This window comes from Myotis yumanensis, unplaced genomic scaffold (genome assembly GCF_028538775.1).
Source record: "Myotis yumanensis isolate MYYU_CA2020_CCGP unplaced genomic scaffold, mMyoYum1.0.hap1 SCAF_2, whole genome shotgun sequence".
NCBI classification, from domain to species: domain Eukaryota; kingdom Metazoa; phylum Chordata; class Mammalia; order Chiroptera; family Vespertilionidae; genus Myotis; species Myotis yumanensis.
Genome location: NW_027223753.1, coordinates 212,054,177 through 212,072,371, shown reverse-complemented (window position 1 = coordinate 212,072,371; position 18,195 = coordinate 212,054,177). Strand labels below are relative to the sequence as shown.

At 44.9% G+C, this 18,195-nt stretch overlaps 1 protein-coding gene across 1 annotated transcript; it reads right to left on the bottom strand.

The window, feature by feature from the left end:
* Positions 1-5,839: 5,839 nt before the first annotated feature.
* Positions 5,840-12,276, bottom strand: HMGN1 (high mobility group nucleosome binding domain 1). The gene is made up of 6 exons (XM_070407182.1): positions 12,104-12,276; positions 11,740-11,772; positions 11,624-11,653; positions 11,491-11,541; positions 8,116-8,244; positions 5,840-6,690 (listed from the first exon to the last, which is right to left on the bottom strand). Exons 1-6 carry the CDS (start codon positions 12,116-12,118, stop codon positions 6,643-6,645), a joined length of 306 nt encoding a protein of 101 aa, XP_070263283.1. The 5' UTR covers positions 12,119-12,276; the 3' UTR covers positions 5,840-6,642.
* Positions 12,277-18,195: the final 5,919 nt, after the last annotated feature.

Sequence of the window (18,195 nt, the reverse complement as noted above, 5' to 3'; positions counted from 1 at the left end):
CTCAAGGTTTCAAAACACCCACTTACTTACTTGGTTTTAATCCATGTCGAATTAGCTTCTGGAAAGATGTATGTTGATTCTAAAGACGAAACTAGCCATACTGGATTAAAAGAAAACTTGTTAAATTGAACTTGCACCCAATCCTGACAAAATGTGTAAAATTTAAATGTGCTTTATGTGCATTTTGTTCACTTTTAATTTCATATATATATATATGATTTTTAAAATGTTAATCTTTATTTGCTTCAAAATAATCTGGACAATGGTTTGATGGCTGTTGGGAGTGACTCTACATGGGGATCAATATACTGTACTGCCTTTGACTATGGGTAAAATTATTCCTAATTAAAAAAAACCACACACGGTAGGGACAACTCCGGTCAGGTTGAAACAGCCCCGGTGTGGTAGGGACAACCCCGGTGAGGTTGAAACGGCCCCCGTGAGGTAGGGACAACCCCAGTCAGGTCGAATCGGCCCCGGCGTGGTAGGGACAACCCCGGTCAGGTTGAAACGGCCCCCGTGAGGTAGGGACGACCCCGGTGAGGTTGAAACAGCCCCCGTGAGGTAGGGACGACCCCAGTCAGGTCGAAACGGCCCCGGCGTGGTAGGGACAACCCCGGTCAGGTTGAAACGGCCCTCGTGAGGTAGGGACGACCCCAGTCAGGTCGAAACGGCCCCGGTGTGGTAGGGACAACCCCGGTCAGGTTGAAACAGCCCCGGTGTGGTAGGGACAACCCCGGTCAGGTTGAAACAGCCCCGGTGTGGTAGGGACAACCCCGGTGAGGTCGAAACGGCCCTGGTGAGGCTCAGACGGCCCTGGTGAGGTTGAGACTACTCCAGTGAGGTTGGGACAAATAAAGGGGACCAGTATGGACTGATGAACAGGTGTAGATACAGAAGCAGAGCAACATTGAACAGAATGTTAAACTACAATGGGGAGCCTGGGGAGGGTTGGGGGGGGATTAAGAGACCAACTGAAGGACTTATATGCATGCATATAAGATTAACCAATGGGCACAAGACACGGGGCGGGGGGGGCGGGGGGTAGGGGCCGGGGGAATATCATGGGGGGGAAAAAGGAGACATATGTAATACTCTTTGTAATACTTTAAGAAATAAAAATTATAAAAAAAAAAAAAAAAAAAAAAAAAAGTTAATTAGATAAATAAAAAAAAAAAAAAAAAAAAAAAAAAAAAAAAACCACACACATCTAACTGTAACGGCCAAATTATGGCATAGTCACATGGTGAACTATTAAGCAAGTATTTACACATTTTATAAATAAAGAAAAACTCATTTATGAAGGAAATTCACCATGTCTAAAATAACTACTTTTACCTTTGGGATTAAATGGCTTGACTTTATATTTATTTTTCATGTGTTTTTTAAAAATATATTTTTATGGATTTTAGAAAGGAAGGGAGAGGAAGAGATAGAAACATCAGTGATGAGAGAGAATCATTGATCGTCTGCCTCCTGCACACCCCACACTGGGGATCAAATCCACAACTAGGGCATGTGCCCCGACCAGGAATTGAACGGTGACCTCCTGGTTCAATGCTCAACCACAGCCATGGGCTCAGGTCCTGTTTGTTTGTTTTTTAAACAAAATATTACATATTATTGCTGTAACGTAAACTAACTTGTTACTGAGCTGCTTCCCATCATCTATTTAAGACTCTTTCTTACCCATTCGAAGCCTAATGTTTTGAAACTTTTAGCTGTTTTGCAATTAAGTATTTTTACTGCAAACGCATGGAACAACTGTGGATTGTGACAGGCAGATATATACCTTTAGGATGTATCTGTAAAGATTAATAGAAATTACCCATATTTTCATTTCATCATGCTTGTTTCAAAGGGGAAAATCTCTAAATCTGACAAAACCATGTTCTCAACATAAAATGCTATACAGCGATGAGGAGGAGGCGCACAGCACGGGGAGACCCGCTGAGGCCGGCTTCCTGCTCCTGTTTGGGGGCTAAGCGGTGGCCCAGGGGGCTTGGCCGGTGCCAGCCGGAGCGAGTCAGGCTGAGCCAGGGCGATCCCAGGGGCGCCGTCTCGGCACCGGCCCCTCCCCGTCCAGGCCGGCGTCCCTCTCCTCTGAGCGGGCCCCGTGGGCGGCCTGCCCGGCCGTGAAGACCCTGGAGCCTTCGTGTGGCCCCAACCTCCGCCCCTGTGCTCACCACCACCTTGGTCGCAGCCGCAGGCCCCCGGTCTCCTTGGGGTGACCTCGCCCAGGGCGCAGGCTGCCTCCGCCGGGGGAAGCCGGTGGCTGAGGGTTGGAAATACACAGACATTTTTAATGGAGGCAAAATGGGGGCAACGGCGTCACGGCCATCAGGGACTGAGCTCAGGCGAGGCAGGGCGGGCGCTGTGCCCCTGTCATGGCAACGACAGCAGCCTGGCGGGGGCGGGCGGGGGTGGGGCTGGCCTTGCGAGGAGCCCAGGCTGCCGGCTTCATCCCTGGGCAGGAGCAGAGGCTCCAGCCCAGCTGCTTCTGCGAACACCCCGAGGGCAGGCACCTGGCGGCTCCCAGAGGCTCCTCAGCGGAGTTACTCAGTCACCCCATCACCCAGCCAGTACTTAACCAAGCCCAGCCCGGGAGCCTGGCGAGCGTGGGGGCGAGGCCCCCAAGTTCTCTGGGCTCCCCATCCCCACACAGACCATTCAGAGGCCCCACTTGGGACACATCACCTTGAAAAGTCCTTCCCGGTCACCGTGTCTGAGGCAGACAAGGCAGCAAGACACAGGCTGACGGGGAACAGTCTCCCTTCGAGCACAAGCTGACCCTCGGGGCCAGGAGGCTGGCATGGCAGGCTCCGCCCTTGCTCCAGCTGTGGAGGGAGGACACGTGTGGGCTGTTGCGATGATGAAATCCCACAGTCCGTACAGGAGCTGCAAGGGCTTGGGTTCTGAGTTCACTCTGAGTCGGAGCTCCGTCACTTGTCAGAGGGGATGTGGGGTGAGAATACTGCAGATGACATGGCGGGGAGTGGGGGGCGGCCTGTGTCGCTGGAGCACAGAGTGTGGGAGGAGCAGGTTTTGGGAAGGCAGGATCTCAGTAGCACGTGGCCTCTGAGGTGCCCCTAAGACATCTAATCGGGGACCCAGGGGTCTGGAGAGAGGCCACGCTGGGGCTGAGACGGAGGGTCACTGGCCCAAAATGAGCCTAACCTGGCGAGAGAGGAGGCTGGTGTGGAGGAGAGAGCGGGATCAAGTGGGCGCGTGCATTTTGAAAATCTCGCCAGAGCTCTTGACCAGTTTGGCTCAGTGGATAGAGCCTCGGCCTGTGGACTTAAGGGCTCCGGGTTTAATTCTGGTCAAGGGCACAGGCCTGGGTTGTGGGCTCAATCCCCAGTAGGGGCCATGCAGGAGGCAGCTGATCAATGAGTTTCATCATGGATGTTTCTCTCTCTCTCTCCCTTTCCCTGTGAAATTAATAAAATATATTATACAAATAAAAAAAAATGCTATACAGCACTTACAAATGCTATAGAATTATGCTAACAGAAGTATGAGATTACGAAATAGGAGGTATAACACCAACTTGGTAAATTTACATAGGATAGAAAAGGTCTGAGAAAAATGCGTTTTAGTTGTCTAGTAAGTGAATTAAGGGTATTCTTAGCTTGTCTGCACTGATTTTTCCCAAGGAGTTGCTTTTGTGCTTTAATTACAGACACATACACATTCCTCCCCCCTGTACCTGCCCAAACCCCCTAATTCCTGTCCCCACTTCCACACACTTTTACACACTTCTGAACATGGACTTCTACAATCAGATCTTTTCCCTTAGGCCTCCATGAGTGCTAGGCACTTGGTTCTGTGCTTTAGACCTCTGATTAATCCTCATGGGAAAGGTCAAATTCCACCTGACAAGCCCAGAAAGGTGCTTGTTAACTGGTTTTTCTAGTTAACAAATTAGATTGACTTGTTTGCATCGTTATTAAAAAGTTATCTTCCTCGTCCTTTTAGGATGTCTGAATTGATGTCATTCTTTCTCATAACTCAGTTCTTTGCTCAAAACTAGCTGTTGAGCCCTGGCTGGGTTTTTCAGTTGATTAGAGCATCAACCTGATACACCAAGGTTGCAGGTCTGATACCTAGTCAGGGCACATACAAAAATCAACCAATGAATGCATAGCTAAGTGGAACAACAAATCAAAGTGTATTTTTCTCTCTCAAAAACAACAAAAAACAATTTGAAAGGGCAAGAGATTTTCTTTGTAACTACTGATCCAACATTAAATCTCAAAGTAGAGCAGTAAAAATATATATATATTGTTTTCCTTTGAGAACAAAGGATTGAGGGTTCATCTTATCACAAAAGGATAATGCTTAAGGCAAGCAGCATCTGGAATTACTTCCATTACAATTTTCTGTGGAGAAGACAATCTTTAGTATCAATCTATAAAAAAAATAAACCCTTATTATTTTTAAAGAAAAATGTTAGTAGTGATGAGAACAATTGAGAAACTTTGACGGTACAATTTATTACCATTTCTAGGGCTGAGGAAGTTGGATAGTACAAATGCACACTGCTGGATGGTTTAAAATTCAGCAGTTTGTTTTTAGGTATCCCTTTAACTGGTACAAATAGGAGCTAGAGAAATCCTGGCACACACAAAAAATTGCTCAAGTGTGAGAATGCTTCACTTAATTTACATATTGGGTAACCTGCTTGGGGTCCTTTCCCATGCCCCAGGGTTGCCAAAGCCCTCCTTTTGCATCTGCTTTCCTGTAGTCTCACACTTTTAAGATGTCATACCTCACCACTCCCTGTGAACTCTGGTCAAATGGTCATTTGTGCGCAGTCCTTGCAGAGATGTGATCCCCTAGGAATCCGTTTTTAAAGCATTCTTGCCTCCTACCCATCAGTCTACAGGCAAAATAACACCAAGTGTAGGGAATCTCTAAACTTTGCTCCAAGGCCCCCTCTTTAGCGGTAACCTTGGCAAGTGCCTTCTCTGGGCCCCGTTTTTGCATTTGTCAAATCAGCACTAGTGCTCAACACCAACCACCTCTAAAGACTATTTTGATGGCAAAATTCTAAGTCCAATATACAAGAAAGCAAATTTCAAAAATACGCAAATAGCCCTAGCCGGTTTGGCTCAGTGGATAGAGCATCGGCCTGCGAACTGAAGGGTCCCAGGTTCGATTCCGGTTAAGGGCATGTACCTTGGTAGCGGCTCAATCCCCAGTAGGGGGTGTGCAGGAGGCAGCTGATCCATGTTTCTCGATCATTGATGTTTCTAACTCTCTATCCCTATCCCTTCCTCTCTGTAAAAAATCAATATTTAAAAAAAAAAATACGCAAATACAAATCACACCGGGCCTAGTTCTAGCCTAGTCAGTACTTACAAGCTTACTACCTGTGAATACTTATTTTGCTTCCGAGGACATTAGACTATTTCTCCATTATTGAACCAATGCAGTCACACATTTTTAAAGTACAACGTAGCCCTAACTGGTTTGGCTTAGGGGATAAAGCACCAGCCCTCAGGGTAGGTACCACCTAGGTTATAGGTTAGATTCCTGGGCCCTGCCAGGGCGCACGTAGGAGGTAATCCATTGATGTTTCTGTCTCTCCCCTCCCTTGAAAATAAAAATCAATGGAAAAATATCTTCGGGTAAGGATTAACAAAAAAGTACAATGTAGATGTGTTCAAGTAATTTATAACCCTTGTGATCAATGGGGTGAGAAATGTCGCAGCCAGATCGCCCACACATCCAAGTGCCCTCACATCCAAGTCATTTACAGTAAAATACAATTTTGGAAGTACATGGAACTTGTTTAAATAAAATTTAAGCCAGAACTTAATCCATGTGCCTCAAATAATTCTTTCATAATTGAGATTTTATTGTTTTGAGGATCAGTACACAGACATTTCAATTTGTACACAATTCTTAACATACGTACCAAAAATGTAAAGTCATGTAGTTGTGATTCTTTTCTAAACAGTTATTCCAGTGACTTTCCAGCTCAAAATTTAGAGGCTAACTTTCCTTCATAGAGTATCAAGTACCAATATCTTCAAATGTTGATACGCTGTTACATCAAAGTCCCACTAATTCACAATTTAATAGGATATATACTACATAATCAAATTTTCAATCTTTCACAGCACATTGACAAAGTTACTAGGAAAACTGGACTACCACAACAAAGATGTTCCAGATGCACAAAATTCTGACAGGGAGAGCCACGATCAAGGAGTGGTTTTCTTTAGGAAACAATTGTACCAAAAACATGTGACTATAAGTAATTTAAAATGTTCAAGACATAGCAAACGCACGACTAACTCCAAATTGCCATTTAGTATGCTTTGTATTATAGGATATAAAAACTACCCCCATCTATGGAATGTTCAGCTGACACCCAAGACAATCAAAGTCTCCCATATTCAATATCCCACTATTTTCTGGTTGTACCAAAAAATAAACAACCAGCAAATGATTTCACCTCTTAAAAAAAAGCATTTACACTTAAAAAAATGGGATGAGGTGGAATTCCCTCCTTCTTAAAAATGTTTCTAGTGCTACTAAAAAACTTGCATTTACAAAATAGTTGATAAAAATATTCCTCTGGATTGTACAAGAAGGGAGACAGGGACCACTGATAAGACATGGTATATGACATTAATCAGACTTGGCTTCTTTTTCTCCTGCTTCATCTGAGGTTGGACTCTGCAAATCAAAGAAAAAATAATGATTAAACATTTGGTTTCTGTGTAATTGCTATGATCTTTGAGATTAGACTTTAACACAATGTAAGTTTTACATATATATAACTAATATATACATATAACTCTTAGGTCTTAAAAATACAGTCAATTCTTGCCCTGGCCGGTGTGGGTCAGTTGGTTGTGTTGTCCCATGCACCAAAGGGGCGCGGGTTCCATTCTCAGTAAGGGCACACATAGAAGGCAACCAACTGGTATTTCCCCACCTCTCTCCCTAGAATGAAAAAATGTATCCTCAGGTGAGGATCAAAAAAGAAAAAAAAGTCAATCCTCATTATTTGTAATTCACCTACTCATTAAAATTTATTTGTAACCCCAAATCAATATTCATGGTGCCTCCATAACACCAATCATCTGTCATCTAACATGCACATTCCCAGCTGAGGTTGTGCTGCCTTCTTGTTTCAGTGCTAATACAGTAAACAAGCATCTTTTCCAAGCTCTATTTAGTGCCACACATTCCACGCCTTTTTTGGGGGGGGCGGGGGGGAGCAGGCGGTGGGGGGATGATGTTGTCTAGACAAGTATAGTATTGTCTTGTATTGCCAAGTGCAAGGATGTTGTAATGTGTCTTATGGAGAAAATACACATGGCGGGGGGGGGGGGGGGGGGGGGGGGGGGGCGGGGCGGGGCGGGATAGCTTCATTTAGGCATGAGTTACAGTGCTATTTCTGCTGGCCCTGAGTTCAATGCTAATGTACTGACAACATATATTAAACAGAAACACAAATGAAATAGTTATAATCAGTTGACTGAAGTGTTGTGATCAGTGTTAAAGGATTCTAACCCTACATTTCCCTTAACTGTTCAGTATTCACAGCAACCTCTTAAAACATAACCATGAGTAACAAGAATCAACTGTAGTTTGATAACATGTATTCAATACTTCCCTCATAACTAGATTAGTAATGTCTTCTTATATTACATATTTGATGCTGTGGTTAGAACTAGGAATTCAAAGTATATTGTGATTGTAAACCTTACAATTTAGAAGTAGATGATTACATTACAATTTGATCTATAAGTAGAAAAGCTTAAAAATAAGTACCTAAATTATTTCTTTTCTAGTTTGGCCAGTATAATGTAAAAAGAGGCTTAGTTGGCTTAACCTTGCAGTCCACTTACTATTTATTTATTTAAAAATGTTTTTATTGATTTTAGAGAGTGGGTGAGGGAGAAAGATATAGAAAAATGAGGACACCCCCCCACAGTGGGGATCAAACCAGCGATGTCTCTGCACATGGATGTCAGTCAACCACTAAGCCCCAAAATATTTAATATAAAAGATAAAGACCGTCTTATCAGCTACATATAAGTGTAACTTATTATCTACTGTCAGAGTAAAAACCAACAACACAAACATTCCAACCTCCTCGTTTTTAGTTTCTCCGTTTTCCGCAGGTAGGTCTTCTTTAGGTTCCTGGTCAGCCACTTCCGCCTGCTTTCCCTTTGCTCCCCTTTTCCCTTTTGCTTGCACCTTCTTGTCTGCAGACTTATCCTGTGAGAGACAGTATCCACAATAGTTGCACTGTGAATGTTCTGCTGCACATCAGCCTGAGTTACATGACACTTTTCACACGAGCCACCTTAAGGTCCACCACCCCCAGTAAGCAGGACAACCACGTCCACCAAGGAGAACTGTAACAGGACTTGCCTAGCAAGCCTTAATGATGTGTAAACCTAAGGCCTGAACTACACAATTTCCCCCCACACCTTCCTCCTCATCCACTATTTCCACATGGCAGAACAAATGAGTTGTCTCTTTCCCCAGTAACTCTCAAACTTCTCTTAAGCATGAACAATAATCAAACAGTCAAATGTCCACTGAGCTGACAAGACAATCACCCTCACAGTAGCCCATTCACCTGAAAGATGTTGTATGGTCAGGTTGACTATCATATAATGAGTAGCTAAAAGGATCAATTTTGAGTTTATCGTTATCATTTAGGTGTTTTGAAGAATCTGAAAGCACACATATTAATTAGTATGATGATAAAATAGGTTTAAAATTTAAGCGACGTTTAAAGCACTACAGAACAATATTTTTGGATACCATCCATCAATGGGAAATTTAATAAATATTTTAACATTTCCTGTAAATGTAGCAACACCAAAATTAAATTAAATTAGGTCACCAGTAGTTGTATCAAGACCCCTATCAATAATGACCAATACCTCCAATACTTGAGTTAAATGGCCACAAAGGCAGGCATGTGGTCTCACAAACATCAATGCTAAGAGGGAAAAATAAGTGCACTGTATTCTGTACCAGTTGTGGCATTCCATACATGAACTGCTTGATGACTACTAATTCCATACCTTTAGGATAAATACTAAATTAGGTAAACAAACATATCTGGGATAACACTGTTCCACAGGTTGCTACCATGAAGTGTTACAATAGCCTGGATTGAGATAATACCACTTTTTATTTATTTTTTAAAAATATTTTAATTGGTTTCAAAGAGGAAGGGAGAGGGGAGAAACATCAATGAATCATTGGCTGCCTCCTGCAGGCCCCCTACTGGGCATCGAGACCGCAAAGTGGGCACATGCCCTTGACCAGAATCCAACCCGAACCCTTTAGTCCGCAGACCGATGCTCTCTCTATCTGCTGAGCCAAACCAACTAGGGCTGAAATAATACTTTTAACTATTAATAGTCAGAAAAAAACAACAAAATAAATTAACACATTTCTCTAATGTATGCTTCTACTTTCAAAATGCTTCTAAGGAAATTATCCAAGTCAGGAGCACACGTTGGATATACATGCTTGGAAAACAGCATGTCTAACCTGTAGTATGGTAATCAATACATCAAAAGCTTTACCTTCTTTTAGGCTTTAAATGGATTAATTATGGGAACAAATAGATCGACTATAAAACCAAAGATGTATTACATAAACGAATGGAAAAGGCCACTGACCCTCTTTTTCCTTTGGGAAAATGAACGGACAGGCTTGCTCCTTAAGGAACAGAGACGAGGACTTACCTGTTGATTTCTGAGAGGAAGAAAATAAAATGTGTTTATTACATGTGATGTCCCAAACTGGAGTTAAAATTGGAACTGTTTATATTAAAATAATTTTAAGGCAGACCAACATATAGACAGACATCGATAAGGAAAGAAAGAACAATTTAAAAGGTAAGTAGGCATAGTATTTCATCCAATTGGTTTATTAAAAAAGCAAAGAATAAGTAGCCAGTTTGGCTGAGCGGAGAGTGTGGGCCCGATCCCAGTAGGGTGCATGCAGGAGACAACTGATCAATGGTTCTCTCTCATCATTGATGTTTCTCTCTTTCTCTGAAATCAATAATAATCTTTAAAAAATAAATAAATAAAAGATGGATAATAGTACACTGTTCTTGTCAACATTTTGCAACATGATCCACCTTTTCTTTCTTCAGCCAAGAAAACTTTCTGGGGAACTCGAACTTTGTTTACAGAGAATTTCTGCATTATCTTCTGGTGTGAGAAATTCTAAGCTAATGTACTATGTTCATACCTTCCTTGAACCCTTATAAAAACACCACAAAGCAGAACTTTCTATTAAAGAAAAATTAAGATTTTTACACTCAGCTCTGTACAATGTTTAAATAAAGAAACACTTTTAGAAAAGGGTTTTTGGGGGAAGAGATAGAAAATACCGAACTCTCACTTAAGTTCTGAGTGAACAGAAATTAATCACACCATGTGCTGGCCTTGAAGAACATGGAGAGCTTAGCAGAGGGTGATTTCACAGCCTTATCCAAAAACAGTTACAAATGATGGAGATATGTTCTGCCTTTCCAGCTTAAGCTTTCACATGGACAGATCCCCAGGAACTTCCTTCAACGACCCGCAAAGTGAGCTATGCGATCGCCAATCTCTTCCAGAGCAGCAGGTGTCATGATTAACGCTGTTAGAAAAAAAATGGCCCTAGCTGGTGTGGCTCAGTGGGTAGAGTGTCAGCCTTCGGACTGACCGATCCCAGGTTGGACTCTGGTCCCAGGTTCGACTCCGGCCAAGGGCACATGCCCTGGTTGCGGGCTTCACCCCCCAGTAGGGGGCGTGGGGGAGGCAGCCAATCAATGAATGATTCTCTCTCATTGATGTTTCTATCTCTCTATCCCTCTCCCTTCCTCTCTGAAATAAAGAAAAAGGAGTTTCGTGGCTCCCTCTACACATGACTGCAAATGAAATACTTTCAGAAGAGTATGTTCTCAGCGAACGCAACTCTTGATCCACCCACACACGAAAGGTGTGACCCGCTACCTCGGCTTGTAAACTTCACAGGCAAAAACGTGCACCTCCCTCTTCTCCTGGCCTCGGTCCCGGCCTCGCTATTGTTGTCAGAAGAAACACAAGCGTGCGACCGTGCACCGGGCACCAGCACCGACCACACACACGCACCCACACAAAGACGGCTTTCCCTGGCAAGCTCAGGTTAATATTTAATACTTTTAGTCATTAAGTTTCCTAAATTCTGCAGCAGCGTTAATGTGACACATTACACCCCCTTAAGCCAGGACAATTATGCCCATATTTTACTCAGGCCAGAAAGAAAAAAAGTTTACTTTACTTACTAAAATGCAAAACTTAAAAAAAAAAAATAAGGTAAAATCCCGACATTTCAGGAGGCTGACATTTAACTTTCAAAATCAGTATCTCAGTCGCCGGCAACAGCGCGTTATTTAGGAGCAAGTCCCGCGGTCAGCAGCGCTTCGAAGACACGAAGGCCCACGAAGGTCCGTGCGAAACCCACCTTTCCCGCCGCCTTTTTGGGCTTCGCCTCCACTTTTGCGGGCGCAGGTTTCTGAAAGGCAAAGGGCGCACTGAGTCTCTCCCCCGGGCCCGACCCCACGCGGAAGGGGCGGGGAGGGGGCTGCTCTACTTACGGCTGACAACCGGGCCGACCTCCTCTTCGGCTTTGGGAGAGAAAAGGAAAATGAGCGACGAGTGAAGGCTGCCGCGCCAGCGGACCCTCCCCCCACGGCCGGGAGCCGGGCCTTACCTCCTCCTTGGCCGCCCCCTCCGCAGAGCTGACCTGTGGGAGGAAGCGCACGGAGTGGGCGCAGCCCGCGGACAAAAGTGCCGCGCGCCCCGCGCCCGCCCGCCCGCCCGCAGAACAATGCCCGGCTGACGTCAGGGGCTTCCCGCCGCCGGTTCGAATCCCCCCCCCCCCGGAGCTGCGGGCACCGCGCGTTCCCCAGCACCGCGCACGAGGCCGCCGTGCGCCTGCCCGCCCGCACGCCGCCGCCGGTCCCGGGGCGCCTCCTGGGCCCACATCGCCGGGACCGCGCCAGGCCTGGGCCTCGCGGGCGCCGCAGCAGGCCTGGGCGGCGAGGGGGCGTGTGCGGGCCGCGGTCCCCGCTCACCTTCCTCTTGGGCATCCTGGCGGCGGGCCGGGCGCGTGCTGGGTGCCTGAGGGCCGCGGCGCGCCTAGTGGCTTGGCGAACCTGGGCTGCCTGGCCGCTGCCGCGTCTCCCGCCGCCCAAGCTGCTCGGACCCGCGATGGGGGCAGTGGGAGAACCAGATGAAACCGGATTGGGAGCCCGCCTTCTCCTCCCCCCGCGTCCCCCGGCCGCTCGCTCCCCCTCCTCTCCGGCCGGGCCGGCCCCCGCCCCTTCCCATTGGCTGCGGGGCCCACTCGGCTGCGGTCCGCGTCCTGAATAGGTGAGGCGGGCCGTCACTCGACCACTGCGCCCCGCCCCCGCTCCCGGCGCCCCCACTCCCGCCTGCCATCTCGCGGGGCCCCAGACCCAGGCGAGGGGGGCGGGGCCTCGGAGGCCGTTCTCGCCTCACGGCAGTTTGAAGCCGAGCCGCAAAGTGCGGTCTGCCTGCCGATTGGTGGACGCCTGCCACGTGATCTGTGCGTGATCCCACCCACAGCGCTCCAGGATACTTGGGCTCTTGCCAGCTCTTTACGTGCCAAAGGACACATTCCCTTCCATCCCGGGTGAATGGCGATGAAACACTTAAAGTCTGTCTCGTAGACTGAGAAGGGAGAGAGAATGGATGCAAGTAGGATCCATTTCTCCCACCTCAGTCGGCAAGAAAGGATATCTAGGGTCTCCAGCTTCGCAGCCCGGCGGGAAGCGGGTCTCAATGCGCAGGCGCCGGAAGGGAGGCCGTGGGAAGGAAAACGGGAGCCGGCGACTCCCGAGGCGCCACTGCGCAGGCGCAGGTTTTTGCGACGTCGGCCGACTCGGCTGTGCGGCGGTGTTCCCCAGCCAGGTGCTTGGGAGCCCCGTCTTTCTGCGGAGCTTCCTCTTGATCATCCGTCCTTTCAGGAGTCTGGGGTGCACGGGGGTCGACTCAGAGCCTTGTGGGTTCCTGAGCCACGGTCACCCTCTAGCCCTGAAGCGAAGCGGAAAGCACACCCACTCGGTTCCTGCCTGTTTTTAACCAGTTGCTCACATAAGCACCTTTAAAAAGTGAAACAAGGGCTTCTGACTTGGGGCTCTGAGCTGGGAACCCCAGAATTAGTGAGACCGCACGTTATTCTGTTGGTTATTTTTAAAATATATATATTTTATTGATTTTTTTTTTTTTTTTTTTTTTTTTTTTTACAGAGAGGAAGGGAGAGGAATAGAGAGTTAGAAAGATCCATGAGAGAGAAACATCAATCAGCTGCCTCCTGCACACTCCCCACTGTGGATGTGCCCGAAACCAAGGTACATGCCCTTGACCGGAATCAAACCTGGGACCCTTGAGTTCGCAGGCTGATGCTCTGTCCACTGAGCCAAACCGGCTAGGACTGTTGGTTATTTTTAAAATGAAGAAAGTTACGTATAAAAAATGGAATTGTGTTGGGTGATTATAGAAAAAGGTTTTAATCGGAAAAGTGTCAGCTGGAATTCTTGGAGAGGAAGAAACAGGCTACTTCGAATCCAAAAGCTTGGAAATTCTTGGAAAGAAAAATTGAGGCATCGCTTTACTAAGTGAATTTTGAAAATCATTAGACTAACTCCTGATCAATACCTCTAGTGCCTTTGCTTCTCATTCAAGAAAGCCCGAAGTCCTTAGAGTGGCCTATACAGCCCTCTGATGTGCCCCAGTTGGATGACTTTCACCACTGCTCACCCTGTTCCACCTTCTGAACCTCAAACAGGCCCCGCACTCCTTGCTTCAGGGTCCTGTCACCTGTTGCTCGCTCAGAACACTGCAGTCCCTTCCTCACCCTCCTTCCAGTCTGCACAAATGTCACCCTCTTGATGAGGCCTTCCTTATGTCCAATCTCAGCTTGCTTTTCCATAGCATCTATTGAATATATAGGTATATTGAATATGAAGTTACACACTCATTGCCTAGCTCAGGAAGAATGTACGAGAAAGTTGCCAGTGGTTGCTTCTGGAGAGAACAATGGGAGGCAGCAGGGTAATATTAAAATTGATCCTTTTTTTCTCTTCTTTTCTCTTCGATCTGCATTTAAAAGAAAATGACACCAGAAAGGACCTGGTACAGGTATGTTCTGAATGCTAGGCATTATGCTTGGCCCTGGGGTAGAGAGACTGCAGACAGGATACCTCTCCCAAGGACTCAGTATTTGTTTAGCCTAGTCCTCAGGAGAGAGAGCACACAAACTGGCCAGGGGGACAGCACGTTCCAAAGCATGCAGTCTTAGTGGATCCTGACAGCCTTCCGGGGCCTTCTGAGTGGCAGGGATGGAGATACGGGGAGTGGTGGTGAAGATTTACAGGAAGAGGCAGAAAACAGTGGAACCACAGCCTACAGGCTGTGTTTGATGCTAGGCTAAGCAGTTTGGCTCTTATCCAAGGAGTGGGAGACACTACAAGGTCTTAAGACATTGACACGGCTGAGATCTGAACTTAGCTCATAAAGATCTTTCTCCCTGGAGAACTGGAGATGCCTAGGCTACAGGTGACAAACTGGTGGCATACAGATTTTTAAATGTATTTTATTGATTTTTTACAGAGAGGAAGGAAGAGGGACAGAGATCAGAAACATCAATGAGAGAGAAACATCATTCAGCCGCCTCCTACACACTCCCCACTGGGGATGTGCCCACAACCAAGCTACATGCCCTTGACCAGAATGGAACCCGGGACCCTTCAGCCCACAGGCCAACACTCTATCCACTGAGCCAAACTGGTCAGGGCCAGATTTTTTTTTTTTTTAAGTTGCCAACACAAGTGCATGGAACAACTAGAATTCAGTAGGAAAACTGTTTGGCAATATCTTCTTTTAACACAAATCCTTACCTGAGGAAATGCTTATTGATTTTATAGAGAGAGAGGGAAAAGGAGAGAGGAAAACATCCATCAGTTGCCTCCTGTACCTGCCCCAACCAGGGATTGGACCCGAAATTTGTGTATGTGCTCCCACTGGGGAATCGAACCAGTGACCCTTCGGTGCACTGGACAATGCTCAACCAACTGAGCCATACCAGCAAGGGCAGTACTTATAGTATTTGTTTAGCCAAGTCCGCAGGAGAATAAAGATTGGGGATGTTTTGTTCACCATCATTTTATACCCTGCAGTTAGTATAGTGTCCGACACACCCAAGGGTTTCATACCTTAACAATTTAAAAAATTTTAAAATTGTACTAAAAGACCATTGCATAAAACTCACTTGCTTTCAGTGTAAAATTCAATGATTCTTAGTAAATCTACAGAGTTTTGCAATCGTCACCACAATCCAGTTAGAGAACATATAAAACCCCTGGAAAAAATTCCTCCTGTCCATTTTCAGCCAATCTTTGTCACACTCTCAGACCCTAGGCAATCACTGATCTGCTTTCTGTCACTATAGTTTAAAATGTTTTACTCCTCAAAGAACATTTTTAAGAGAATGAAAAGACAAGCCACAGTATGGGAGAAAATATTTGCAAAACATATACTAGATAAAGGACTTGTATCCAGAATGAACTCAAAACTCTATCCAGTTATAAGAAAATAACTCAGAAAAAAGGGGGCAAAAGATTTCAACTAATACTTCATCAAGAAAGACATGAGTGACAAATGAGCACATGAAAACCTGCTCAATATCAATAGTCATGAAGGAAATACAAATACAGCAAAATAGTCTAATGAGATACCGTTACACACCAAATAGGATGACTAAAATGTAAAAGACTGACATTGGATAGGATGTGGAGGAACTGAATTCAAATCCTGTTGGTCAGAGAGAGAGATAGACACCAATTGGTTCCCTTCCATAGGTTCCCGAGTGGCGATTAAATACACAACCATTTGATGCATGGGAGGACGCTCAGCCAACTGAGGCACTCTGGGCATGCTAAGATAAAGAAAAGAAAAATGTAAAGGTTATTTGGTTCTAGCAATTATTTTTTCTTTTTTAAAATTTCTTTGAGAGAGAGAGAGAGAGAGAGAGAGAATGATTGTTCCACTTATTTATGCACTTATTGGTTGATTCTTATATATGCCCTGACCTGGGATGGAACCAACAACTTTGGCTTATGGGGATAATGCTCTAACCAACTGAACTACACAGCCAGGGTGGTTCTAGCAGTTTTTAAAAATTTAGGTGAAATTTACATAACGTGCAATTAACCATTTTAAGGGTACAACCTAGGGGCATTTAGTATATTCCCAATGTTGTTCAACAACTACCTAGCAATACCTTTTTTAAAATTTTTTGTTCTTTTTTCTTTATTTGTACCTAGCAACATCAACAGTGCTGTCTTTACATATACTTTAACATTTTTTCATAATTTTTTAACAAGTTAAAAAACAGCAAAATAGCTCAAATGACAATGTTATATTTTTCATTCTGATTAGCTCCCCACACACCCATACACATATATACAATGCATATGTGTGTGTGCACAGAAAGGGAATACTTGAATATTCAGCTATGCTAAAATTCCATTTCCTAAGAGATCCTCATACTTCATTCATTGTTAGTTATCCTGGATCCTAAAACAGGCTGCCAACCTATGGGACTGTGACCGCTAATGAACAATATAATGGCTATAAACTTGTGCATTCAAAGTAACTCCCTGAGCTTATTTTCTGCCAGTCACCAAAATACTGCAGATTTCACTTAATTCATTCTGGAAAGATTGTCAGTCTGCTCTTTGACTCAGCACTGTATGTGATCATCATCATCATTGTTGTTGTCGTCATCATCGTTTTCATTTAGTAAAACCAAGTGCGCAAACCAAAGAATAGGTAAATTCAGTTCCCACTAAATTGTTTCTTCTCGTTGTGCCCTCTGTTTTCACTATTTTGGGAATAGTTGAGGCCATCTTGTTTCACCTTGTGTTGCAGTGCTGCCTCTGGTGTGCCTGTCTTGAGAAGAATCCGCTTTGGGCTGGTTGTCCTCAGCAACTGACTCTAAGGCACTCAGTTTTGAGCACATCTCTAGTTACTAGATCTAGACTGATTTCTACTAAGATGTCTTGGTTTTCATATTTTCTTTCCACATGTTAGGAAAATTCAACCTTCCATTGTGAGTGCTTTGTTTGAGCCCTGTCCAAATGAAGCAATAGGAGAGAGCTGAGTTATTTAGGTTGGGTTGCTCCTGAAGGCCAGATCCTCTCCTATCACTGCTGCAGTCAGGGATATTTCTCTGGTGTTTTTTTTGTTTGTTTGTTTGTTCTTGTCAAATTCTCGCCTCGGATTCCTACAGCCAGTCGGCCTGGTGGTCAAAGCCCTCTAGTGTTAACTACAACAATTAAGGCTTGGCTAGAACAAGACTGTGCACAGAGACCACAAGGGGGTGCACCAAGAAAGCATAAAAGATGCGGAGACAAAAAAACATGACAGAAATGGAGGATATGGAGCTAAGAATCGCAATTTTGAGGGCTTGCCATAAATTTGTGCAGAGCCTCACGAAAACTAATGAGACCCTCGATGCTACGATAAAGAAATTAGAAAGTAAGCATACACGGACTGAAATAAAGAATATTATACCCAATAGCAGACCAGAGGAGCTCAAGAATCAAACCAAAGATTCGACAAAAAACACCCAATTGGAAAAGCAAAATGAAAAAAGAATCCGAAAGTGTGAAGATAGTGTAAGGAGCCTCTGGGACAGCTTTAAGCGGTCTAATATCAGAATTATTGGAGTGCCAGAAGATGAGAGACAGCAAGATATTGAAAACCTATTTCAAGAAATAATGGCAGAAAACTTCCCCCACCTGGAGAAAGAAATGGACTTACAGGTTCAAGAAGCGCAGAGAACCCCAAACAAAAGGAATCCAAAGAGGACCACACCAAGACACATCATCATTAAAATGCCAAGAGCAAAAGACAAAGAGAAAATCTTAAAAGCAGCAAGAGAAAGAGGCTCAATTACCTACAAGGGAATACCCATACGACTGTCAGCTGATTTCTCAACAGAAACTTTGCAGGCCAGAAGGGAATGGCAAGAAATATTCAAAGTGCTGAATACCAAGAACCTACAACCAAGATTACTTTATCCAGCAAAGCTATCATTCAGAATTGAAGGTCAGATAAAGAGCTTTACAGATAAGGAAAA

Coding starts and splice junctions, on each gene's coding strand:
- HMGN1 (XM_070407182.1), bottom strand. Junction 11,542..11,623: donor GGTCGGCCCGGTTGTCAGCC/GTAAGTAGAGCA, acceptor TTTGCCTTTCAG/AAACCTGCGCCCGCAAAAGT. Junction 6,691..8,115: donor GAGAAACTAAAAACGAGGAG/GTTGGAATGTTT, acceptor TTTGATTTGCAG/AGTCCAACCTCAGATGAAGC.